General features: G+C 43.9%; 1 protein-coding gene across 4 annotated transcripts in view; it reads right to left on the bottom strand.

Moving 5' to 3' along the window:
* GRK3 (G protein-coupled receptor kinase 3) overlaps positions 1–24,473 on the bottom strand; it is a 122,867-nt gene extending 98,394 nt beyond the window's left edge. For 2 of the 4 annotated variants that reach the window (XR_006821034.1, XM_046024741.1), the window contains exon 1: positions 23,204–23,428. Coding sequence is in view for 1 of the 4 variants with exons in the window: in XM_046024741.1 (XP_045880697.1) it covers positions 23,204–23,316 (113 nt within the window). In the remaining 3 variants the exon portion in view is untranslated. Of the gene's footprint in view, positions 1–23,203; positions 23,429–23,990 lie in introns of those variants that run through there. The other 2 variants (XM_046024742.1, XM_046024743.1) reach the window with 2 other exon arrangements.
* Between the last annotated feature and the right edge of the window lie 3,008 nt (positions 24,474–27,481).

Here is a 27,481-nt window from a genome sequence, read left to right as displayed (position 1 = left end):
AGGGCTTACTCTGAAGCTAAAATGAAGACAGGATAAACAAATTAAACAATGAAATGGAATAGAGAACATAGAAATATGGAACTTCAAGATATAAGGCAGAGAAGGCAGAAAAGTGGAGAAACTAGGGATTATTCAACAAGTGAACCAAAAGTGAATATTCAAATGGAAAAAGTAGAAACTGAGTCTCTATCATCCACTGGGGGGAAAAAATTGGTAGCAGCACCCCCCTTTAAAAACTTATTAAAACAAACTATTTGAGGTATAATCTATATAATTAAATGCATATTTATTATGTATCAATACTTTTTCACATACAACTACCATCTTTTTTTTTTTTAAAGATTTTTTTTTTTATTTATTTGACAGACAGAGATCACAAGTAGGCAGAGAGGCAGGCAGAGAGAGTGAGAGGGAAGCAGGCTCCCTGCTGAGCAGAGAGCCTGATGCAGGACTCGATCCCAGGACCCTGAGATCATGACCTGAGCCGAAGGCAGCGGCTTAAACCACTGAGCCACCCAGGCGCCCCTACAACTACCATCTTAATCAAGATATAAAATACCTTTTAAAGATTTTACTTATTTATTTAAGAGAGAGAAAGAGCACGAGCAGGGAGGAGGGGCAGAAGCAGAGGGAAGGGAAGAAGCAGACACCCTGCTGAGCCAGGAGCCCCACAAAGGGCTCCATCCCAGGATCCTGGGATCGTGACCTCAGCCGGAGTCAGACACTTAACTGACTGAGCCCCCCAGGTGCCCAAGATACAGAATATTCCTATCACCCCAAAAGATGACCCTTTGCAATCAGTCTTCCCAAATGCTAGGATCCAGGCAATTACTGATTTCCTTTCTCTTAATGCAGATTACTTACTCCAGTCCTAGAATTTTAGATAAATAACATCATACAATATGTTGTCTTCTGTGTCTGGCTTCTTTCAGTTGACATAAGCAAGCTTCCTCCATACTGCTGTGCACATAAGAATTTAGTTCCCTCTTGGGGCACCTGGGTGGCTCAGTGGGTTAAAGCCTCTGCCTTCGGCTCGGGTCATGATCCCAGGGTCCTGGGATCGAGCCCCACATCGGGCTCTCTGCTCCGCAGGGAGCCTGCTTCCTCCTCTCTCTCTGCCTGCCTCTCTGCCTAGTTGTAATTTCTCTCTGTCAAATAAATAAAATATTAAAAAAAAAAAAAGAATTTAGTTCCCTCTTATTGCCAAGTAGTATGGCATTGTATGAATATTCCACCATTTGTTTGCCCGTTCATCTGCTGATAAGACATTTGGGTCGTTTCCAGATGGGGCTATTATAAATAAAGCCTCCTTAAATATTTGTGCGTAAGTCTTCTTATGGGCGCATGTTTTCATTTCTCATGGGTAAATATCTAGGAGTGAAATTGTTGGTCATATGGTTAATTATATTTAACATTATGAAAAATGGCTGAATTATATTCCAAACTGTGTGATGTTACATTCCCACCAACAATGTGTGAAATCCCAGTTGCCCCCATATCCCTTGTCAACACTTTGGTTGTCAGTCTTTTCCATTTTAGCCACTCTGTTAGGTAGTGTAGCAGTAGTTTATTTTAATTTCCTTCTCCCTAATGAATGATGATGTTGAGTATGTTTGGACATTATTAGATTACTGGAGTGCTTCTCCTGTAAGGTGTGCAGTGAAATCTTTTACCTACCTTTTAATTGAGTTGTCTGTCTTATGACTCAACTGTAAATATTCTATGTCCTGGACAAGTCCAGTGCCAGATTTATGTGATCATAATATTTTCTCCCAGTCCACACCCTGCCTTCATTGCCTTCATGAAGTCCTTCCAAGAGCACAAGTGTCTAGTCAATGAGATCCAATTTATTATTTCTTTGGTGGACCACGTTAAGAAATCTTTCACATCCCAAGGTCATAAAGATTTTTAACCTAACATTTTCCTTTAGAAATTTTAAAGTTCTAGCTTTAATGGTTAAGCCTAGATTCATTTCAGGTTACTTTTTGTGTATGATGCAAAGTAAAAGCTCAAGGTTCTTTTTTCCCCTTATAATACCTAGTTATTCCAGCATTCTTCGTTAGGGGAAAAAAAGTATCCTTTCTCCACTGAATTATCCTGGCACCTTTGTTGATTCAACACTAAATCTGGGTAGGTCTGTCTCTCGGATATCCTGTTTCATTGATCTGTATGTCTACCCTTCCATCAATACTACATTGTCTTGATTGCTAGAGGTTTAAAGTTGTCTTTAAATCTGGTAATCCAACTTGTTTTATTGCTTTTGTGGGGGTTTTGGTTGGTTTGTTTGTTCATTTTTTGGCTAACCTAAGTTCTCTGCATTTCCATTTAAGTTTTTTCCCCAGAAATTTCTTCCCAGAAAAAGTCTGAGGGGGGTCTGATTTCAACTGTGCTGAATCTATAAATCAGTTTAGGGGGAATTAACCTCCTAATAATATGAAGTGTACAATCCATAAATATGATATACTTCTCCGTTTACTTAGGTCTTCTTTAATTTCTCTCATTGCTACGTTGTAGCTCTCAGTACAGAAGTCTTATCCTTTTCTTACAATCACTTTCTCTGCTTTTGATATCAGGCTATGATTCATAAAAGGAGATGGGGAATATTCCTTTCTCCTTTATTTCCTAAAAGAGTTGGTGACTGACAGTATTAATTATTCCTTAAATGTTTGATAGAACTCATCAGTGAAACCATGTGAGTAGAATTTTCTTTGTGGAAAGGTTTGAAATTATACATTCCACTTCCACAGATGTAGGACTACTTACATTTTCTGTTTCTTCTTGTATTAGCTTAGATAACTTGTGTCTTTTAAGTAATTTGTCCATGCCATCCAATCTGCCTAAATCGTACTCAAAATAATGATTTTGAGCAAGAGAAGCCAGATCAAAAGAGAAAGACAGTCAGAAAAAGAGAGAACACAGTGTTTGATTATGAAGAGGCAGGAGCAAATACTGAGGGGATGATGTATATGGTAAAATAATATACATAAACACATATATATTTGGTCTCTGTCTCAGTTCTTGGCACAGAGCTCCTAAAACCCTTGGAATTTCTTAATGATAGAAGTATCTTATTCATAATAAGCCCTTTTCAACCCTCCCTGAGTTAATGCTAGTGGAGGTAACTCTTGGTAGGACCATAGACAGCTTCAGGATGGAGCTAGTTGCCAGAGGAACCAACCATGTGCTTAGAGGTTTGGAAATGTTCGCCCTACCACTTTACACCTGAGAGACTAGAGATTGAGTTCAACTACTAATGACCATGATTTAATGAATCATGCCTACATGATGAAATTTGGATAAAAGTTCTAGAACCATGAGGTCTAGAGAGCTTCCAGGCTGGTGAACCCATAGATGTGCTGGGACAGAGGTGCTCCTGGGAAGCCTTCCACTCTACACCTTCCCAAGACCTTGACCTATGTAACAGGCCCTTTTAAGTTCCTGATTTATATCCTTAAAATGAACCATAAGTATGCACCTTCCTGTGTTCTGGGAGTCATTCCAGTGAACTATCAAACATAAGAGGAGGGTCACAGGAACCCTCAAATTTGCAGCCAGACAGACAGTAATGCAGGTAGGACCCCATTTGCAGCTGGTATCTGAAGTGGGGCAGTCTTGTGGGACTGATTCCTTAACCTGGGAGTCTGTGCCCACTCTAGGTGGTTCGCATCAGAACTGAATCAAACTGCAGGATAACCAGTTGGTGTCAGAGAACTGAGAATTGTTAAATGATGACACAATGCATATGTTTGTTATCTTAATTTTGGTAATGACTTCACAGGTACAGACAAAATTTGCCAAACTGGACACCTGAAATATGAGTTTGTTTTGTGTGAATTATACTCAAAAAAGTTGGGTTTTCTAAAATTACATCACAAGGAGGTGGTCTGCAAAACCTTGAGGGCTGGGAATTCTCTACAACACCTGACCCTATTTCTTTAGCAAAAAAAAAAAAAAAAAGAAAGAAAGAAAGAAAGAAAGAAAAAAGGAATTCAAGAAGGAAAAATGATGGATGGGAACCTATAGTTCAAATAAATAAATAAATAACAGGCATAATGGATAGATTTTCATTTAAAACTCAATTCAAATTTAAAAAAACTTATAAAAAATTGGAGAAATGTGAATACAGACCGAATATCTGGTGTTAAGTATTACTTTTTTAGCAATGGCCATGTATTACATTATATTTTTATATTTTAAGAGTTCTTATCTTTCAGTGATACTTATAGAAATTTGACAGATGAAATGATATATTATGTCTACATCTGCTTCAAAATAATCTAAAGGGACTTGGGCGGTATGGATGAAACAAGATTGGCTATGTGTTGATCCCACATAAAGCTGAGTAATGGCTACATCAGTTCATTATACTATTTCTCTGTACATGGTTAAATTTTTCATTAAAGAAAGTTTTGTTGTTTTTTTTTTAAATTCTGGGGGCACCTGGGTGGCTCAGGTTATGATCTCAGAGTCCCGGGATCGAGCCCCAAGTCAGGTTCTCCGCTCAGCAGGGAGCCTGCTTCCCCTAACCTTCTGCCTGCCTCTCTGCCTCCTTGTGATCGCTCTCTTTCTCTGTCAAATAAATAAATAAAATCTTTTTTAAAATAAATAAATAAATAATCAAATTCTGGCCTCCAGACTCGTGAACCATTTCTTTACATACCTCCTCATCAAAATAAGGCCGACATACTATATATAAAACCCTGTATACTGATTGGAGGCCTAATGAATTTTTTTTTTAATTTAATGCCAAATGTTTGGAGATATATCAACTCTACCTGTCATGACCTACTGGGGTTCTGCCATATAAATACAAGGTAAGTATAATAAATATTATATCATAATTTAAAAATTTTTTTCTGCTACTAAAGTTCTTGAAAGATCTACTCTCTACTGGCCAATAACTAGGTAGGCTAAGTCGTACTTGAACATCTTACTAGCAGAGAAACTACATAATATTTATGACCTACTTAGCCAATTCCCATTCTTAAAAGCCTCTATATTCTCTATAAGATTTAAGTCTGTTTTATTCTGATGTCTAAAACAAAATGCATTTTAACAAGTATCTCTAATGATATGTGACGTATCACCTAAAAAAAAAAAAATGAGGGTGATAAGGTAGTTGTGAAGATAAGGGAAGATAAGAGACTGCTTTGTAAGAAGTCAGATACTAATGAGTGATTACCATTGCTGACCACCAAGAAACCCAAAAAGCAGATTTTTTAAAAGATGAGATGACTAAGCAGTCATACAAAGATTCAATTCCCCCAAAAGGAAATTGCTTTCTTTTATATGTAGTTACTAAACATTTTCCACTAACTGCTCATTAAACACCCAAAATAGAGCTACATTATCCAAAGTCACAATTAAAAACTCCACCACTAGATTTAAAACCACTGCATTCTGCCAGATAGAGGCTCAAGAGGTCTGTAAAAGTGTCTGGTGTGGTTTAATGTCAACTCTTCTCAAGGTTCCTTGGTTCACCAGATCTTTGGCAGGGAAGTCTTGCATGTAATTTACATAACATTAAACATTCCAGCATGAGGCAATCTACATTTAGACAATCACAACCCAATTAAGCTAAATGTGAATTTAAGTTCCTTTGTGTTTTTTCCTACAATATTTTGACAATCCATAACAGCATTTTAATGCCTTTTTCTTTGCAAGATATTACCTGATATTAAGGTGACACTAAAATATAACTTGAATTTCACTGGTCAGAGAAAAAACATCAACTTAACAAAAGTCCCTGGAGAGATACAATTAGAAGGATGAACACATTTATGGGGTCAGTGGCTTACCTAATCAAAGCTACTAAAACCTCAGGATTTAAACTGTCCCTTCAAATCGGTTACAATGATCATGTTGGAACCCATGCACCTCCATTCTCCAGAATACTTCTGAATCAGGAACAGCACAGGGACAGCGTCATTCTATGGCTAAGCATGGGAGGAGGGACAGATAGAGGCCCAGAGAGTCTCCAGCTGGGGTTACAGCATCATCTTTGTTTCCAAGAGCAATTTTCCACGCCATTATCTCATTTACAAGATTCCAAGGGCCTCTCATTTCATCCGCCATCCAAACTCCTTAGCGTGTTATAGAGAGCATTTCCAAAGGGGCTTCAACCCACCTCATCAACCACATTTGGCCACTGTCTTTCTCACGGAGCAGCCATGCTTGATTCTTGTCACCGCTCAATGATTCTGTAAATACCATTCCTCCTACTGCCTCCTTTTTACCTGCAAACCTCCTGCCTATCCTCCAGGATCCAGGTCGGGTCACAGACACCGTGATGCCTTCCCCAACTCTTAGCCAACTCTTGCAGAGGTAAGTCGCTTGGATTTCCCCTGCATGTCCTGTGGTATGTAGCATGTGTCCTGTGTCCTGTGGCATGTGTCCTGTGGCAAGTCTTTCACGTCCTGCTATACCGCTTGCCCCAGTGTCCAATCAATATCTATGTATCTCCATGCTCTTGGGGAGGAAAAGCAATACATTCATATGTTTGTGTAATCATTCATTCATTCATTCAAAAGGCATGAATCGAATCCTTTCGGTGAGACAGCTGGCCACTGTGGGTGACATCAGGGATATACACAGTGAATCTTCCCTCATCTCTGCCCCGGAGGAGCCCTTGTCTACAGGGGTGACAGAGGAGTAAACAGGAAGCCCCAAGCCAATGTGGCAAGTAAGCTTCAACGGGGCTGCAGAACTCAGCCAACTTCAGCTCGGATCCTGAGTGACCACTGGCAAAGACGAAATGAGAGATGGAATAGTGGGACCACTCGAGAAGGATCTTATAAGTCATGGCAGCCTGTACCAAATAATTGAACCAAACAGACAGAGGACAGCAGCAATTACACACACACACACACACACACACACACACACACATCACAAAAAGCTTCCACTTTTAGACTCATTTATTTTTCTAACCATGTGAAAAGCATACCTTCATTACCACCCATGAGATTAATGTCAGCTTTTCACAGCTTTTTTAAAGCAAACACTTCCTTTCCAAGGACTGACAGATGACATTCTGTTTCTACCACTGGTAAAAACGCTGACTCACTGGACACAAGTTGCCTGTACTTCCTCGTCCCCTGAACACCACCCAGACCTACCGCCCCCGGCTCTTCCCTCAGATGACGTGAACCAGTCTGGGACCCTCAGGGCCCAAGCGTGTCTAGTCTGGGCAAACAGATTCACAAACTAAAACATGCTCCTTAGGAGATCAGCCAGTGTAATTTTTCTTCGACCTGTCTTTCAATTTGGTATATGGTACCTACTATCCTACGAGAACACAGCGTGATCATATCCTCATATCCTCATATCCACTGATCTTCTCCTTTGGAGTTCGCAGGTTTGAGGGTTCCTTACAAGAACCCTTTATTATACTCCAGAGTTTAAAAAAAAAAAAAAATTCCCTCGTATTTTTAATATTCGTATGATCATCTCACTGAACACTCTGGCAATTTATTTTTTTGTACAATGGAGAGGGATTATAGCTTTGATAGCCGGTAATAACACACCATTCTCTCCCCACCAGACACGAAATGTCACCTTTATTCATAAATCAAATTCTCATAATTATGTGTGCATGTATATATATACACACACACACACATACACACACACGGCTTTGTGTGTGGGAGCTAGGGTTGTGTGCCTGTGCCTATATCAAAACCACAGTTGTAACTGCTATAGCAGTGTTTCCTTTTGATGGAGCAGATTCCCCGTTGTTGCATTTTTTCAAAATGGGACTGGCTATCTTTGTCCATTCTTTTCTTCTAGATGAGGAGAAACTGACTTTGAAGTTCCTTGAAACTCTCATTTGGATTTTGATTTGACTGCCTTGATTTAAAGACTCTTTTGAAGAGAACTGATATCTTCCCAAACTGGGTCTAATACTTCCTATCTAGAACCATCTTGTAGCTCATCATTTATTCTAGGTTATCTTGGTCTTTATTTATTTATTTATTTATTTTAGATTTTTCTACTTATTTATTTGAAAGGGAGAGAGAGAAAAAGCAAGGGGGGAGGCAGAGGGAGAAGGAGAGGCAGGCTCGCCATTGAGCAGGGAGTCCGACGTGGGACTCGATCCCAGGACCCCGGTATCATGACCTGAGCCCAAAGCAGACACTCAACTGACCAAACCCCCCAGGTGTCCCCAGGTTATCTTGGTCTTAATAAAGTTTTGTTTTTCTTTCTTTGGTCTTTTTGGTAATTATGGTAGTTAGTGAGGTCTGGTTTAGAGCAACACATTGGAAAGCACTTATTTTAAAATAATTATTTTGAAATGTTTTGACAAATTAATATTCAAATAATTTAAAAATAGAAAGCTGTTAAAGTCATTTCAGTAAGAGAGACTTCGCATCACAGAGTTTCATTAGGTGCTAGAAGGATGCTTATAGGGTAGATCATCGTAAACGGCAAGGGTTATTATGTTTTTCCTACTAAATTTAAAATAGCGGAGCTATGATTTAAATGAGAGTCATGAAGTTCAGTGCAGTCTTTTGCACTCAGAGTGGGTGGTGGTGGTAAATGAATATCGTTTTCTGAGGTTTCATTTCTTACTATGCTTTCTCTCTTAGAAAAATCCTTTGTGTGTGTGTGTGTGTTTTTCCCCTTCATCATTTGTCTGGCCAACAGGTCGTAAATCTGTCCACACCACTTGGATTAGTCAGGACTCTGGCTGCAAGTGAACGGACTAAAACCCTACCCACATCTTTGCGATCGGTGTCATGAAGTCTCTTTCTGAGTCACCTACTGCGGTTTCCAAAAAGCACATGGTCCTCCCCGTGCCCTAAGTTGTTGGAGACGCAGTCCGTCTTGCATCTGTGTGCACGCTCCCACGGGAGTTTACATCCTAAGCCCCCAGTGCTCTTACCCTGACATGGGGTCAGCTGAGGTTCCCAGCAGCCCTGCAAGCCTTCAGTGGTGATCCTCGGGTCTTGTCAGCTACTCTGTTGTTTTTAAACTTTATCCTAAACATGGTCAAACGTGCAAAAGAGTATAGTATAGCAAGCCCTCGTAACTGGCCTTCAATGCCTCCTCAACAGTGGTCAAGGTTTTTAGTCTGCTGCTTTTATCCTCACCCTGACTTTTCCTTCGGTTTTCTTTTAAACACTTTATGTATTTATTTTGACAGAGTGAGAGAGAGAGCACAAATGGGCAGGGGGTGGGGGGAGAGGGAGCAGCAGACTCCCTGCTGAGCAAGGAGCCTGACACGGGGCTCAATCCCAGGACCCTGGGATCATGACCTGAGCCGAAGGCAGGCGCTTAACTGACTGAACCACCCAGGTATCCCCTTCCCTCAGTTTTTAAAGTATTTTAAAGCTTGAAACCTCTGACTGCATGTCATTCTACCCTTACTACTACAGTTTGCATTTCTAAAGATTAGGGACACTTTCCTTACATAAACACAATCTATTATGACTCCCCAACACCCTCCCCCCCAATAATAACCCCTGAAGATCCAATAATAACTCCTGAAGATCTACTACTCGGTTCCCATTCAAATTTCAATAATCTTTCAGAGGTGTCTTTTGAGCCAGGATCTGATCTAATTTAATCAAGATCACACACTCATTGGCCTGTTCTCTCTCTCCAATCTGTTGTAATCCAAAGCTTCCCCCTCTCTCCACCACCCACTTGTTATCGTCACACCAATGGCTTACTGAGGACCCCAAGATAGCGGTCTGGAGGAAGGGTCCCATTCTGGATTTATCTGTTGGCTTCCTCCTAAGACCTAACTGTTCCTCTAGCTCCCTATTTCCTGTAAACTCAAACTTTACCTCTAAAGACTGGATTATATTCAAGTTCAACATCTGGGAATGAGAATGGCCTTGGTACTAGATGGTCTTGGTATTTTATATTGCCTCCCCTAAGAAGGTACATAGGCATTTTTTCTTAGTGATGTGAAAATTACTTAGAAAACAGTTGGTGACAGTCTGATTTCTCCTTTTCAAATTCCCCATGACATTTCATTTAATGGGTTCATACTCTGATGACCTTTGCCTACACAACACTTTCATTAAGAGTTGCAAAATGAGGGCGCCTGGGTGGTTCAGTGGTTAAGCAACTGCCTTCAGCTCAGGTCATGATCCTGGAGTCCTGGGATTGAGCCCCGTGTCAGGCTCCTTGCTCAGCAGGGAGTCTGCTGCTACCTCTGACCCTCCCCCTACTCATGCTCTCTCTCTCTCTCTCTCTCTCTCTCATTCTTTCTCTCTCTCAAATAAATAAAATCTCAAAAAAAAGAAATCCCTTAAAAAAAAAAAGAGGGGCGCCTGGGTGGCTCAGTGGGTTAAAGCCTCTGCCTTCGTCTCAGGTCATGATCCCAGGGTCCTGGGATTGAGCCCTGCATCAGGCTCTCTGCTCAGCAGGGAGCCTGCTTCCCCCTCTCTCTGCCTGCCTGTCTGCCTACTTGTGATCTCTGTCTGTCAAGTAAATAAACAAAATCTTTAAAAAATAAATAAAAATTTTTAAAAGAGTTGCAAAATGATAACTCTTCTATCTCCATCATTCCTGCCATTCCATTGCTGCACCACTTCTGTGAGGAAGAATTATGTCCCATCAAGGAGGACTTTCTGATCATCCTCAGATACAGCTCTTACAGGAAAAGTAAGAAAAGTGTGAAATTCTTTACCTTTTTGATTGTCACTTCTCAGGGATGAAGTTAGTAACATATTTTCACTGCCGGTGGTGATAGGTAAGAAGCGTTCTGTTTTGATCGGTGCTGTCTGCGGCTCTCCCTTTCGGATACCATGGATGTATTAGCTTTATACTGCCACTATAAAAAAACTACCTCAAACTTGGGGGCTTCAAACAACAGAAGCGTATCATCTCACAGTTCTGCGGGTCAGAAGTCTGGACGGGGTCTTGCTCGGTTAAGGTCAAAGTGCTGGCCCAGCTTTGCTCCTAGTGGAGGCTCTAGGGGAGCACGCATCTCCTTAAGTTTGTGTGCTCTGAGAAGCCACCCATATTCCTTGGTCTGTGACCCCCTTGTACCGCCAAAGCTGGCAAATGGTAGACATTCCTTCTCATGCTGCCTCACTCGGACTCTGACTCGCCTTGCTTCCTTGCAGTGGTTCTGGGTACAGCTGGGTAACTCAGGATAATAATCGTAGGTTAATAATCTCTTATTGTAAAGTCTGTACACCAGCTGCCTGAATTACATCTGCATTCCTTAATACTTTCTTGCCATGTAACGTTCACATACTCACAGGTTCTGGGGACTAGGTTGTGGACATTTGGCGGGGAGGAGGCTATTCTTCTGCCCACCACAAAGGTTTGAATATAACCAGAGAATTTTCATCAACCACAGCCATATTCTTTTGATAGTCACACTGTCCTGCCTTTGGCCAGTGGGGACCCCTTCTTCTTGCCCCTGTACTGGTTAGATCTGGTACCCACCCCAACTCTTAAATGGCTCCTTTTCCTGACACAACAGGTAACGGAAGCTCTAGGCTCTTCTTGCCCAGGCCCTGCCCACACCCAGAGGCAGGTGTGTTTATGAAGGGTACTCACGGTGAGAGGATAGCGGTTGTCTCTCGGACTTTCCCATGCCTGCAGCTGAGACATATGTATAAGTGATCAGACTCCCCTCCTCAAAAAAATCATGAATTTAAAATGACTTTCCAATTCAAAGTTAACCAGGGTTTTTACTTAGCCCTTGTCTTGTACTCCGGCATCTCTTCATTTACATTTAAAATCTTGGTTCTTATTACCCAGCTGTATTTATATAGTCTAAATGAAATTATTTTAAACTAACAATAACAGTAACACTTCTCAATAGATCCCTATTTATCCTTAAAACATACAGGACCACGTTTGGCATCATCTCACAAAACTGAAAATGTCCCTGTCTTATGTCTGGGGTCAAATCTACAGGCCCAAACATACCCAGGTCAGCACGCTCGCTGCCAAGGCGCTTGTGATTACGAACACAGGGTTAAGCAAACAATGGTTTTATGATGCATCATACAGCAATTCAAAAGATTGAAAAGCCTCTCCACATTACCAACAAGGACAAGCTGAACATGTCTCAGTAGGTACAGAGGGCAAGTTGAAAAGGGACTCACTACTGTATCCCTGACAAACACAACCCCATCCCAGGATGTCAACAGCCCTTCTGTGTGAAGGTTAAATGCGCAATCTGTTTCATCAATTTCCTGTCACCACTTAGAAGGTCCTGCTAACAAGGTTAACATGAAAAATCCTTTACGTGGCTAGAGTAAACAGTCAAGTAGGTTCAAGCCAAGGATATGCATGTACCTGCTGATGGGCAGAGAGAGAATTCTCCTTTTTGTTTTTTAAGATAAGAGTACCTGTGAAATTACAAAAAGCTGTCTGGGGTCCATTAAGAAACTCTCACATGTAGCTTTTCTCAATTTATAACATGGCCATAGTTAATGATAACTAACTCTATTACTGGACATGAAATTTATGACATCTTATCTTTTAAGAAATTATTCATATATTTATTATTAAATCAACATCTCCAATGAAATTACATGTGAGCTCTTGGAGTACCTTATCAGATCCCTAGAGTTGATAACCCTTACTGGGTGAAAACAATTCATTTTCAAAGATTTTATTTATTTATTTGTTTGTTTGTTAGAAAGAGCAAACAGAAGTAGGAGGAGTGGTAGGCAGAGGGAGAGGGGTAAGCAGGCTCCCCACTCAGCAGGGAGCCCGAAGTGGGACAGGATCCCAGGACCCTGAGATCATGATCTGAGCAGAAGGCAGACGTTTAACCCACTGAGCCACCCAGGCGTCCCAACAATTCATTTTCAAACTGTGTTGATAATATCTGAAATTGACACTATTCTAAGAATCTTCTTTTCTTAGATGATTCATATGGCAAAAGATAGTCTGTAGGTGTCTATTAAAAGGCAGAGTTTTGAGCCCTTGGCTATCAATGTGATCCTGAGCAATTAGTTTCTCTCTGAACCTGAATTTCCTCCTTCTAAAGGAGATGATGAGTACTGTAGAGCCATTTCCAAGAATCTGAAAATAAGGAAGAAAGCCTGCCCTCTGAGAGCAAAAATGTTAAATCAATACGTAACAAAAAGGGCAGAGAAATGCCAGACTTTTCCGGGGCTGGCCATCCCTGGCTGTGGCTTCAGTCACTGTATTACCAGAACCAGAGGAGATCTGCGCCCCAGTGAGAACAGGAAGGACAGGTCATCACAGAAGCCGTCACTGCCAGGGAATTCAAGTACTGCACAGCCGGCTTAAGGCCACCCCATGGAAAAGGGACTTGGTTCCAGCTACTGAAACTGATGAGTCTCAGGCTAGACCCTTCTGACCCCTCAGGCCACAAGCCCGTGAGGGCTGCACTACCTTCTGCAGAACAGTACATTTCCACGAGGGAAACCCCCAAGACAGAATGCTCTAGTCACATAGCCTTCAGGCATCTGGGCTCCTGGGGGATTAGTGCTGAGCATAAAGTAGTCAATTTGATATTCTAGTTAGTTTGGCTTTTCAGATGGATCTACTAGGTGAATTAGTGCATTGTGGGGGAGTGGGAGCCTTTAGCTTCATCAGATTCTCAAAAGGGTCTTTAACTATAAAATAAGAACCACTGGGCAAGAGGGAAAACATGGATTAGTCAGGCAGACTGGACTGATTGACATGCATTTTACTGTAAGAAACAGATGTGCTCAATGTAGTGAGCCTAGTTTCTGGGCCTGAATGGTTGAGGGTCGTCCCAGAGACCACAGGAAAGACACTTGTGTCTAAGGAGACAGCCCAAATCGAAAAAGCTCTGGAGCATTTTCTTTTTCTCTTTCAAATTTCTACCTAATATAGAGGATAATCGTAAAAACTAAAAACAGAATATACATATAAAAATATAAAGCACTGCATACAAGTATTAGTGAGGTTTTTTCTTTTTACTCTCAAGCAAATCTATCAACTAAATATGAAATAAATGATCAGATGTCGCTATAGACACATACAGATCTAAACATTAAGGCCAACAAGTGGATCGCCATCGTGATTGGTTCAGTATTGACCCAGTCACACCCCCATTCTGGAGAGAGCTTCCAAAGAGGAGAAGGTTGGAATCACTGAGGCACTTCCAAAGAGTCTTGCTGTTTCTGTCTGTTGTACCGTCACAGACCCTACCCCTAGATCCCTAGATGGTCACGAGATAACCACAGACCACAGCACTTGACCTCAAACTCTAATCTCACATGAAGGATTTCCACCATCTACCTCATTAAACTTTTCCAGCACAAAATGGCCAGGAAAATAAAGGCTTTTCTTACAGCACAACTTGATCTTTTTTTTTTTTTAATAATTTGAACACCCGTTCCCCAGTAAGAAGGACCCTTTACTGAAAAGACAGAGACACAGAGACACTGGCTGGTTTTCCTTATGGAATAAAAGACCGAGCAAATGATTGAACCCTAAGAAATCCGTGACCACAAAAACTGTCACACTTCTTGGGGGGGGGGGGGCGTGGGGGAGATCATGAACCTAAGTATATCCATTCTCATGCATGACTTAGAAACTGCTAATGTGCAGAAAACACCTTCCCCTTCTAGGCCAGTTCTAGTTGTGACATTCTGCATAAATAATCAGCTTTCCTCTACTGCTGGTGGCAACCAAACAGAAGGAACCAAGTCCTAAATGGAGCACAGAAGACAGCACAAAAGCTTTACACTCTATTCTATACTTAATGTCAGGAGGACAAGAGCCACCACGTAATTAGGGTGTCCTTATAAGAAAAGAAATAGTAAACACAGTTAAGGGAAGAAAGAAAGATGAATACAAAAATCCCTTGACCTTGCCTGTTGGGGTTAGTTCTGCTTCTAAATGGCGTCTGGGCACCTCGCCTACCACCCCTCCCAATCAAATAGCAAAAGTCTCGTGTCTTTCAAAGAAGATACATCTGAAATGTCATCTCAGCTTTAGAACATTCACAATGCAAAATGAAAGCCTGCAGGACTCAACAGCTGTGTAAATGCCTTCCCATCTAAGTCCGAGTTCATTTTTAACTTAAGCCCTTATCAAACGCAATGCAGATACAGAACATTTAGAGTAACCTGAAAATACAACCAGAGTGATCTTTCTAGGGAGATAACAAAGAACAATGGACTGACTTCATGACACAAAGCGCAAATACCGAGAGCCTGTTCTACAGTCCAGTTTGACTGCTGAGCACGCAGACTCTCACCGCTTTCCCCGGCAAACTCCTAATAGAGTTGTAGGTGTAAGTTTTTGAATATATGAAACATAAGCCCTAAAATCCTTAGAAAAAGACTCTTGCAGCATAATTAAAGCTCATTCTCTTCCTAAAATATTTTAGCCTATACTTATCTAAGATGTATACAGGGCCTGGAACTTACTTAGCCCTTGACAAGTGGCAGTCACTGTCATAACACACGTGTGACCCATCCTAGCTTCCAAATTTGGACTTAGTGGAAATGTTAATGTTAAATCACTGGAGGAACCAGAAATGTCCTCCCCATAACGGAACTTTAGAGGGACTCACACATACACTTGAAATAAGATTTTTCACTAGTTTTGCCATCACTGAATTAATTATAGTAATTTTACAGGTATCTTTGAAATTTTAGTATTCTTATTTAGCTGGATAATGTTCAGACTGATAAGCAGAGATTATAAAGAGCGCATGTAGACTTCAGCTAGATTTGGGCAGTGACTAAAGGAATGGTGAGGCGACAGCTTCCCAGGAAAGTCACTGTGGGATAACAGAGCTGCCTTCAGGTACTGGAAAACCTGTCCTTTTTCCGAGGGATTAAATGTGTTTTGCATAACCACAAAGGACAGCAAAACATCAGCTCACAGAATGAACTGCAAGGGAGCTTTCTAACACCAGTGCTTCCAAAGATGTTCCTCAAAGATGACCCTGCCTGACTGTCAGACAGGGACGTCACCCATTCAATGCATGACTGAACTGGATGCCCTCCAAGATCTTTTCAAACATGAGATACTACAAAGCTATGTTATTAACATGCAATCTCTTACTGTCTAAGCAACACTGAAATGAATCACCTTATGCTCAACACACTGAAGCTAGCTGCTTTTAGGCTATGATTTTTGGTTCATTTTACTGAAGCAAAGACCTCCAAAGGAGGAGTTAACTCTTCTAATTGCTTAGTTATCTGTATTTAAGAGTAGCAGGCTTATTAGTGCTATGTACTAAGGCCAACATAGACCACAGCCTGATGGATAGATGATGGATTAATGGAAAGATGGATGGATTGTGGAGGGCGGGGGGGTGGATGGATGGATGGAAGGATGGAAGGAAAGAAGGATGGACAGATGGACAGATGGACGGATGAATTGAAGAAAGAAAAGATGGAAGGATGGAAGGATAGATGGACCAAAAGAAGGAAGAACAGATGGAAGGATGGGTGGATTAAAGGATGGATGGATGGATGGAATGAAGGAAGGAAAAATGAACGGAAGGATGCATGGATGGAAGAATGGATGTGTGGGTGGATGAAAGGATGGATGGATGGATGGATGGATGGATGGATGGATGGAATGAAGGAAGGAAAAATGGATGGAAGGATGGATGGATGGAAGAATGGATGTGTGGGTGGATGGAAGGAAGAAAAAGAGAATGGTAGAGAGGTGAAATAGGGGAAGGAGGGAAAAAAGAAAGAAAAAGAACTGAGTGAGGCATTACGTGTACAAGGTTCTTGACACACAGTGCCACACAATGCTAGAGGGAGAAAACTTGGAAGAAATCTGGGAAACTCACTTACTTATGTGTCTAAGGGTCAACAATTGCTCTTTGCTGACTGGGCCAACAAACCAACTTTTCAGAAGTCCTGTCTCCCAAGCTTGCCTCCTCAGAGCACATGACCCAGGGGGTTCCACGCAATGCTGCTTTATATCAACTACTATTATGTACTTTCTTAAAGTGCCACATTTCATGCTACATATAATCCCTTCAGCAAATACCTATGGTGTCAATACAAGAAAAATCACCCTTGAATATTTCATCCACTCTTTTTCTGAGTTACCAATGTTTGCAATTAATGTTCTCTCTTGTTTACAAATATACTGGATGGATAAAAAATGTTCACAAGAGACAGATGGGGGGAGGGCATTTTGTGATCAGAAATGAAAAGATACGTCTTGTACAGACAGAATTTAAGTGACTTACCCAGGGCCCTTGGCAAGTTGCCAGTGGAATCAGGTCCTGGTTCCTGATCTAGAACTTTATCATAGTAGGGCAGGTAATAGAGAGGTCCCAGGGATGTAACAGGTGACCTCCAAGTTCACCAAGGATGAAGCTCTGGCCTAGGGACTTTCATATAATTACCACTTCCTACTCCTGAGACCCCGGAAGCAGGAAATGGCAGCAAACAAGAGCAGAGGCCCAAGGCTGGGTCGAGGCTGATGGCCACAAAACACCAATCACAGAGTAAATGAACAATAAAGTAATGTTCACTGTCCTCTCTATATACCGCCCTATACAGAAAGTTCTACAGTCTGCAGATGGTCCATGCTAAAGCACAGATGACCTAGGAGAAGACTTCCAAAATTAGAGGAAACATTTTCAAGCTATGGGAAGCCAAGGTATTACTTCTCCCCCTGCATTTTATTTTAGACCCACAGAGCAGTCAAGAAAGGCCCAGGGGTTGTAAGCACTGATCAATGGCAAAGAAAAGAATAAAGACGTGAGAAACAGAAGGAGCAGAAGAGGTCCAGAGACATCCAGCCTAGTTAGCACGGAAGTTTCTAAACACACAAATGATTTCACGACGATGGAGTGAAAGTTGCCTGGCCCATGGTCTCCACTCCCTCACTGCCAACGTCCAGAGAAGGATAAGGACAGAGGAGACCATCCCACACACACACAACCTGTTTGCATCAAAATTTTCAGCATTCCTCAAACACTCGGAGTATTAACAAAGGAGGATTGTTGTGATTGAGAAAGTGATTTTTTTATTGCAGATAAAGTAAAAAATATTGTTTCACCCCTTTACCCTTTACCCCAAGATGGAAATTTCGAGGGGGGGAGGGGAAGGGGGGAGACAGGGACTGCTCTTTTTTCCAAATAATAATGCACATAGAAATCCTGTTTGGGGTGGGAGGGGCAGGGAGGGGTACTGAGGCAGTCTGTTCTACAAATTTCTCAGAGGCAAGGTTGCACTTGTTGTGTCGAACAGAACAGGCATTTAACCCTCGAGCTCCTTATGGGAAATAAGGCAGAAACTGCTTATTCACTTAGTCCTAATTACCGCCTTCCCAGGTCCCGGAGGAATGGCTGTTCTCTGTCAGTCTCTGAGGACGGTCCTGACTTTTTCAGATGCTGCACTAGCAACTCATCAACATAGCCCATAAAATATATTTTCCCCAAATGCAGAAGTATCACTGTGTTGTCTGTTCCTTGCAAAAGAAGAGATGAGGGTTGCTCCTTATTCCTGCTGGCCCCTGGCACAGAAAGGAGGCAAGAACCCAGATTCTGGGCAGTCAGGGCTTGACTACACCTCGGCTGCTGTTTGGCTGTCACCCTGGGTAGAGGCTGCCACTACTTACCAGGCAGCACACTGGTGGGGCACAAATGGCACTCGTTCTGCAAAGTGCCCTGGGAGAGGGCAAGCTCTCTGTACATGGTAGTTGTTCTAGTCCTAGTTCATGGAAGTAAAACTTGTCTTTCCCTTATCAGGGCTGCAGGCCACGACTTTGAGTTTCCTACTCTGCTTTGCCACCAGCTGTCAGATAAAGACCTACACTTCCCTGCTTCAAGTCCTGACGCCCTATCCAACAGCCCCAGTCTTGTCCAAACACATGTTGGACAAAGCCAAATTGAGCATGCTGAAAAGCACCGTTAAGACACTGCCTCTAAGAACACATTGCATCTACAAACCAGGGCTGCCTGAACCGCAGAGACCCACTGGGCTCTCGATTCAAAACATTTCACAATGTTTTAGGCAGCTAGTTCTAGGTCCCAAGCTGATTGCACTAAAACATCTATTTCTAAGAACTGACAACTAACTACGCACAGCACTTGAGTCTTCAGGTAACTGGCACAAATTGACTCTGAACCAAGAATGAAATAATAACAAAAAGGTCAGAAGAAATTACATTCTGAACGTGTACCTTACTGGAAAAGAGGCAAGAACACCGCCACCGTTTTATACATAGAAATACTCCTCCCAACCACAAAGAACAATTTTTTTCCTGAAGACTGTTCATTCTTTCATCATTGACTTTTCAAGCTCAAAGCTAGGGGGCAAGGGGACATAGAATCCTCTACAACCAAAACAGAGAGGACTAGCTCAGAGCCACCAACCACCACTCACCGATTGGAGTCAGCGAATTTACTGAAGAAACTCCACTCCCACAAAAGAAGGAAATGAAGTTACTTTTCAAGGTCAATTCCACTTGATAGTTTTACAAATAGGAAGTACACTATTACCATGTTACTATGGATACTATGGCTAGATAGCTCCTTAAAGGGAATAACTAACAAATCATTGTAAAAACACTTGGCAAACGTGAGTTCTTTGATGACAGAATCATGAAAGCCATCCCAATACCACTTGTTTGTGGTCAAACAGAATCTTCAAGAAACTGCACTTGAAAGTAAACATCTTGAATCAACTGTGTATCTCCCACTAGACTGCACAAGCCCCTTGAAGGACAAGGCTGTGGTCGGTCGGGTCCATCATGGCATCCCCAGGCCTGGCTCAGAGAAACAGCTCTACAACCACCTATGGAAGTCACGTAATAAAAGGTGTCCCAGATGGCCTTAAGCATATTCTAAATACTCCAGGTAAGTAACAAAGAATCCCGCAAATGTTGTTTTCAGAATATCCTATCATACTGTATGTATACTTTGAAAGGACAAGCTTTGCAATTAATGATCCAAGATTGTCAATGTCCCCTAAAGGGACATAAGATGCAGGGGACGAGGCAAGTTCATGTTACTCAACCTCTTTCAACTATGTGTGACTCCAAGTCAACTGAATTTCATTCTGTTTGGAAAAGGTTGAGTAGTAACGAGCCTCAAGTACACGTGGTCTCGATGATCCATGGCTTTAAGATTTTGACCCTCTGCGGGTCTTCACTTATGGATTAGCCTCTATCAAATTAAAGGACGTCTCCCCTCACATGGCGTAGGGTAACGGGCATGCTCATCTGAATGCTCATGTTTCTAACTGGATCTGCACAGTGAACCCATGGGTCACGGGTTAGTATTCCCAACAGATCCCATTATCAGCTACATTAGCTCAACAAATGTTTCAGTAAACTGAAGCAGCTATGTAATCAGCTGTTACAGGATTTACACTCATCGGTTCGTTAATTAAATAATGTGTCAACATAACAAAATGGTTGCCTCTCGCTATCTCGGAGGAGCGAAATCGCCAGGGGGCTGAATGTTCCATCTTCTAAGAGTCTCCTGTAGATAGGCAGGGGATGGCAGACCCAGCGTTTCATTAAAATTAGCTAGAGATTATGTAGTCCTGTTGCTTTTCTGCTCAAAACTGTGTTAAGAGACAAAGCAAGTAAGAGGAGGAAGTACATAGCATATACCCCAGTGATTTCGAGTAATCGGGCTGGAAAGAAATCGTCACTAGGGATGGGCCAATGGCAAGTGTTATGCTCCTCATGCAGATACTAAAAATACAAATCTAAACATCTTCTTCAAGAGCACCAAGCACTGGTGATCACTAGGTTCACTCCAAAATGCAGCTGAAATAGAAACTCTTATCAGAACCTATTTGACCATGATCCTTAACCAGCAAGGCAAATCATAGTAGTCTTGCCAGCCGATATGAAAATTAACTTTCTTACCATATTGACAAATCCCCCCAACCACCCACCCCTGCCCCAAAATTCAGCGGGCAGGCCACTACCTGCTATCCGCCGTAGATAAAAGATAAAAATCTAAAAATCTTCGAGCTGTTTTACTTGAAAATCTCAATGTGACACAATCCTAACAGAGTAGCATGAGGAGTGGCTGTTACTATGTAAACCGTCACATTACAAAACTAAAACCAAAGCCACTGAGATAAATACAAAACAAATTAGAATCCTTGGAGGAGGCTCCAGTAACCTAATTTAAGAATCTATTTTAAAAAAAAGCGACAGAATAATAATTACTAAGAGCTGTTTCCTAAAATTACTCTCCTCTTAATATTTCTCAATTCTAAAATGTCATGAGAAACATGTTCACCATCTTCCAGTTCTGCCTTAACAGAAAGCATTACCAAAGAACGCCACTAAAAAACAAAGGCATTCATACAAGGAAGTGAATATCCTAAAGATATAAGTATGTTCTCAAGAGTGACACTAAAAAAGCAGAAGTCATATTAAGTTAAAAACATGAAAAAAAAAGAACAGAAGTTCCTAATTTTAATATTATATATCACCCCCCCAAAACTGCCGGTGAGTTAAGATTTGTCGATTTTATAGAGAGACTCTATATATTTAGGACTCCCTGCCCTTTATGAAGAGTAGAAAAGGCAAAAGGAAAAAAAGGAATTAAGCATTGAATAGAACGTTCATAAAAATGCAGTTGTTTTTTTTTTTTAATGAAATTCAGGTTGGGTTTGGGGGTTCTTGTTTTACGTAGCTTCCGATTTGCCAGAAATTTCAAACAGCACTGATTTTCAGTGAGCTTCATTCCGATATGTTAGACTCTGGAATCGGAGTGTTAATTTCACAACCCTCCAAAAGGTCTGTACTCTTCCTTGATTTTCCCTGTTTGACATTGTTTATCAAAGAGAACACCCTGCAAACCCAACAAGATGCATGGGTCTAAAAAAAGGGCAGGCAAGACAGAAATACCTAGCACGCATTCACTTACACAATTTGGCTTTTCACAACAACTGACTGAAAGGGACTGATATTTTCTGTCTTAGGGCTCAGGGTCATTAATGGACTTGTAAGAATCATCTGGAGATCACTTAGAATTAAAAGAAAGATTTTTTTTTTCTTATGTCAAGATGACAATTTAAGCAATCTTGGGTGTATAGTGCTTGAAACACTAACGCTTTCAACGGAGAACAGCTCTGGTTTAGATTCAAATATTTTACAAAACTGCATGGTTTCCAATTCACCATACAGAAGATGCCGCCCTTTATCAAGAATTCTACCAAGAGCTGGTTAGCACATTCACTGTACAACTCATGATGGTGTTAATTAGAAAAGAAGCTAAGGGGGGAAAATCCAACCCTAATCCTTTGATACACTGTTTGAAACTCTATTAATCTGATGAAAGATCTTTTCTGGGCTGGTGCTAATGACATGAAACACTTTAGTCTTTAACTAATTCCATCCATAATAAATCATGTGCGATATAAAATCACAACTTGGTATGGCCCTCACCAAACCCCTTGACAGTTCAATCTGGCCCTTCTCTGGTCTTTTAAACAACAAATTCCTGTCTGGAATCAATCAACCAACGTGCGTTTAAAGTGAATCCCATTTCAACCTTTCAATAAAGTACCACCAGGGGATCTGCAAGTTAAGGAAAGCTGCTTAGCACCAAAAAGAAAACTGTGTGGGTCACACGCCACTCATCACTGCCTGGGGGCACAAAATAGGAAAGGAAAGGATAAGAAGCTGAGTAGAACGGACCTCAGAAGGAGTAAGCACGGAAAACTGGACTTTAAGCACCTGGGACAAAAGGCAAGGAGTCTGCACTCCCCAGCCAAGGAACCCACGGTGAGCTGAGTAGAGGACGCAGCTGGTAAAAAAGGGCAGCAGGAACCAAAGAAGAAACGACCAGAATGCAGACCAGGGGAGCCAGAGGCACGGGGCAGGAGGGGCCCATAAGGATGGAGCTGGAGGGGCGATAGAGAAGCGGCAAAAGGGACACGGATGCGGCTGGAAGAGCAGGCACGGGGCAGGAGGGAGCCATGGCAGAGGAGCACTGACGACCCTAGGGATGGGGCTGGACCCAGAGACGGGGATGGGACAGGAAGGAGCGACAGGGATGGAGCTGGTCCAGCCAAGTCACAACCACATCCCGGCAGCCCGTTGCTGGGGCGCTCCTGCGCTCCCGACGCTGCGCTGGGCACTCTGGGGCGCTCTCAGCTGGAGTCCCCCCAGCAGCCCTCTGAGGCCCATTTCAGAGACGGAAACGGCGAGGCCGGTTGGTGGGGAACGGCAGAGGCCGAGCGCCGGACCCTCCCGGACGCAGGGGGTCGCTGGCGGCCGCGGGGGCGGCGGCGCGGGGGACGGCGCGGGCCCCGGCGGCCGGTACCTGGGCTCCGGCAGCACGATCTTCTTGCTGGCGCGGGCGGCCGGGGTCGCCTTGCTCTTCTCCATCGCCATCAGGTAGCTGACATCGGCCAGCACGGCCTCGAGGTCCGCCATGTTGGCGAGCGGCGGCGGCGGCGGCGGCGGCGGCGGCGGCTCCTCGGGACCCGGACGGGACGCGCTCCCGCCGCCGCCGCCCGCCGCGCCCCGACGTGGGGGGGCCGCCCCGGGGCAGCCCCCCCGCGCGCTCCCGCCCGCGCGCCCCCGCGCCCCGCTCGGCACCCCGCGCGCGCCGGAGACTCGCGCCCGCTGGGGTCGCCGCGCGCCGCCCCTCCCCGCCCCCCCCCCGCGCGCCCGCCGCCCCGCGCACGCGCCGGCGCCCCCACCCCTTTGGCCGGGGGTCGGCGGGGAGCGCGCACCCGGCGGTCAGAGCCCCTTGGCGCGCGGGCGGAGCTGCCCTGCCGGCCACCCCTCGCCTCCTGACCGAGCGCCCGCGGGCACCGTCCCGCCCTCCCCTCAGGGTGGCCACGGGGGACTTCCTCTCCTCCTCCTCCTTCTCCTCCTCCTCCTTCTTCTCCTCCTCCCCACTTCCCGCCCCCAGCTCCCGGCGCGCTCACGCCCCCTTTCCCCCGGACCCCTGCCGGCCCGGGGGTGCGCTGGATCCGACGCCCATACCCAGGGGGGCAGCGGGGAGCCGTCCGCGCCGTGGGTACGCTAGTTCTCAAACCGGACAGCGTCAATCAGCATTCCTGCGGAGGCCTGGGGCGACCCCAGAAAAGCCCGTGCCCTACCTGTCCCCGCAGGGGATACCAAAGCTGTGGTTCCGGGCCACCCGCGAACAGCACCCAGCCGGCCGGCCCCCCCAAGCCTTGTTCCTGACCCCCCAACAGCCCTGCTGGACAGCCCGGAGAAACCTAAAAGCTGGAGAAAGTTGTTCGTCTCATGCCTAGCGGGGCGAAGTTGGGGGGGTGGGCGGTGAGAGCTCCCGCGGGAGCTGCCCTTACGGAGCCCCCTGATGGGGGGTCAGGGTGGTCACCGCTCCCTTGCCCTCAGGTGAGAGGTTGGAGTTTGGATGTTAAGGTGGTGGCTAAGAACCAGAATTAGAATTCGGGCTCTTGTGGTTTTACCATCAGTTCAAGAGACAATTGGGAGCACCCCTGTGTGCAGAGGCCCTCCAGGAGGGTGATTTAGGGAAGTGGAAAAGCGAGAGCCCAAACACCAAGGCAGGAGGGAATTTCCAGCTTCCTGATCCTCAGTCTCGGTCTCAGCGTCTGGTCACCACCACCCACCCCAGCCTGAGGTTTTCCTTTGCTTCTTATTCCCACACACACACCCGGGGCGGGGGGGTGGGGGGGTGGGTACACACAAGTCCAGTTCAGAACCCATGTGGGCTGCTGGTTGTTCAGGGACTCACAGGAAGTGCTAAGATGACCTGAACTGAACTGAGAATTAATTTTTTTTAATCCCCCTGAATTCATGCCCATTGGTCACGTTGCGCCAGGAGCCTAGACTGGGTACTAACATTTGAGTAAATGTCCTGTCGATAGCTTACAGGGTTAACAGAATTCACCAGAAACGGTTCGGGTCACATTTTAGGCAGTAAATGTAATGTCACAGCCAGAAGCAGCCTCATTTGGTCATCATGAGAACTGCTGCCCTCTTTTGTTCTCTCCCTCCCTCTATTACCACATCACCCCCCCCCCCATCTGTTTCCCAGTTATGTCTGCCATCCTAATTGGCCAGTTTTACCAGATATTTCTCAAGATTCAAGGCATGATATTGGTAAAGTTGTCCAGAAAAGGATAAGAGAGACGTAAGGGGTAGGAATCTGAGTCAAAGGAACTTGGTCAGGCAGCAGAAGCCAGCACAAACAAGATACACTAATGAGACAAAGACTGTCATGAACCAAAGATCAAACTTAATGTCTTATACCCACTACTTTTTTTTGGCCTAAAAATGGGAACACAGAATGTCTTGTCAAAAGTCACCCGGGAAAGGGCACGTGGGTGGCTCAGTGGGTTAAACCCTCTGCTTTCGGCTCAGGTCATGATCTCAGGGTCCTGGGATCGAGCCCCGCATCGGCCTCTCGCTCAGCAGGGAGCCTGCTTCCCCTCCTCTCTCTCTGCCTGCCTCTCTGCCTACTTGTGATCTCTGTCAGTCAAATAAATAAAAAAAATCTTAAAAAAAAAAAAAAGTCACCCGGGAGGGAGGGGGCAAGTTCCCAAAAAAGTGTAACACATTTTTGTGACTTAATATAATTTCTTTCAATATCTCTTTTGATCCCTTAGCTTTCATATGATTGGAACCTGAAATAAATACGTACATCTTGTCTACTTTTCCATGGTCCTTCCAAGTACTGAGATTCTCAACCTTGCCTCTGGCTTCAGTTCAGAATTTTGGTGGCCCCGTACTTGTTTTGTTTGGGGGGGAGGGTTGGTGTGTGTGTGTGTGTGTGTGTGTGTGTGTGTGTGTGTGTGTGTGAGTTTTCAGCATGGTGTAGTATACTTGGAATAAGAGACACACCCAAATTCAAATCCCGGCTGGGCTCTGATATTTTACCTCTCTGTGCTTTATTTTCCTCATTAGTACAGTGGGTATGAAGACACAGATCCCAGGGTTGTTAAGAAGACCAAGGAGATGATACACACAAAAAGGCCACCTTGCCTGACATCCACAGTAAGTCCCCAACAAGGGTCACGGCCCTCGCTCTGTTTATTTTGCTTCATTTTACCCTGACATGGGAGAGAAGATACTGAAACTAGTTATTCACAGTCAAGACATTTGGAGCAGGAAGACCCTTTACCAAAAATAACATCCCCCTGGGGCTTTTCTAAGAACCAAAATGGGCATGATTAGCCTTTATAAACATGAGCAATCACTCTTCTCGGAGAAAGAACAAGGAGTCCAAAATTGGGTCCCCTAACTAAGGCCCCTTCACCATTGAAGGGGGCTGACTGGAGCACCCACGGGTATTTTTTCCTGGTATTAATAGTGTGCAGACCTTGGGTCCCTGGCTCCCTCCTTGGCTTCCTCCACCCCCTCCCCTCTTTCTTTCCCTACACTCTCTTCATGCTGAACAGCTTTTTGTGTTCACTGCAAACAAAAGGCGCTAATGACAGTGATGAAGTTGTCATTACTGACCTGCTAGATCCGTGTTGCTAAACACCATGGCTAGCCTGTAATCATTACTATGAACAGAGAAGACAAATAGCAATCCATTTGTCCTCAGCCAATCAGGTCCCACCCTCCTCCTCCGCCAGAAGATTCAAATGGCTTTGGGCTCCCGCTGTCTGTGATAATAGATAAAACTCTCCAAGGAAGGAACGAGGTTCACAGTGTTCTCTTTTGCCTTTTCTATGACTTTCCAGGATTCTGGAATCTGTAGGGGAGACGGAGGCGTGGAACTTTATTCTCTCCAGTGTTAATTTCCATCACCACTTCAAAGGGAAAAGCTAACTAGAGAACCAACTGGTCTTTTTTGTTTTAGATTCTGGGCTTTGCTGGGACTACCTACTCACAGTGAGAATCCCCATACTAAGGGGGGTGGGGGTGGGCGGGTGAGCTGTGAGGGGTGTTCCAGGAAATTAATCAAGCACACATAAAAAAAAGTCAACTCTAAGACTCACTTGAGATGATTTTGGGAGCCAGCGGAACATGCCTGACCTTAATTCATTAATAGCCCAATATTTAATTTAGTCACTGCCGAGAGAAACATGATTGTTTTGTAAACAATACAGTAAGTATACTTGCTACCGAAGAAGCATCACACACAACTGGCATCGGACCAGGTTTCTTGCCAAACTTCTCACTCTGTAAAGTCTGCAGGAATTTCTAGCCACCATCCCTTTTCACCTGTAACCTTGATTACATCCCACCTGCATTTCCTGCTATTTTATCAGCAAAGCTCCACGAACTTTAAACAGAGCAACCCTATACTTGAAAAGATCTGTCGGAAAGTATGACATCAAGCTTTGGTTTGCTTGGCCCTGAAATGATGTTCAATACAGAAATACCTAACTTTAAATACGCAGGTGGAAACTCATTTCTCTGCCAGGGCTCAGGGTCAGGGAGTGCCTCTCTAAAGAGAAGTGGAATTGGGGCGCCTGGGTGGCTCAGTGGGTTAAAGCCTCTGCCTTCGGCTCAGGTCATGATCCCATGGTCCACGGATCAAGCCCTGCGTTCAGCTCTCTGCTCAGCAGGGAGCCTGCTTCTCTTCCTCTCTCCCTGCCTGCCTCTCTGCCTACTTGTGATCTCTGTCTGTCAAATGAATAAATAAAATCTT

Source organism: Meles meles, chromosome 12 (genome assembly GCF_922984935.1).
Source record: "Meles meles chromosome 12, mMelMel3.1 paternal haplotype, whole genome shotgun sequence".
Lineage (NCBI taxonomy): Eukaryota > Metazoa > Chordata > Mammalia > Carnivora > Mustelidae > Meles > Meles meles.
This window is presented reverse-complemented; position numbering and strand designations above follow the sequence as displayed.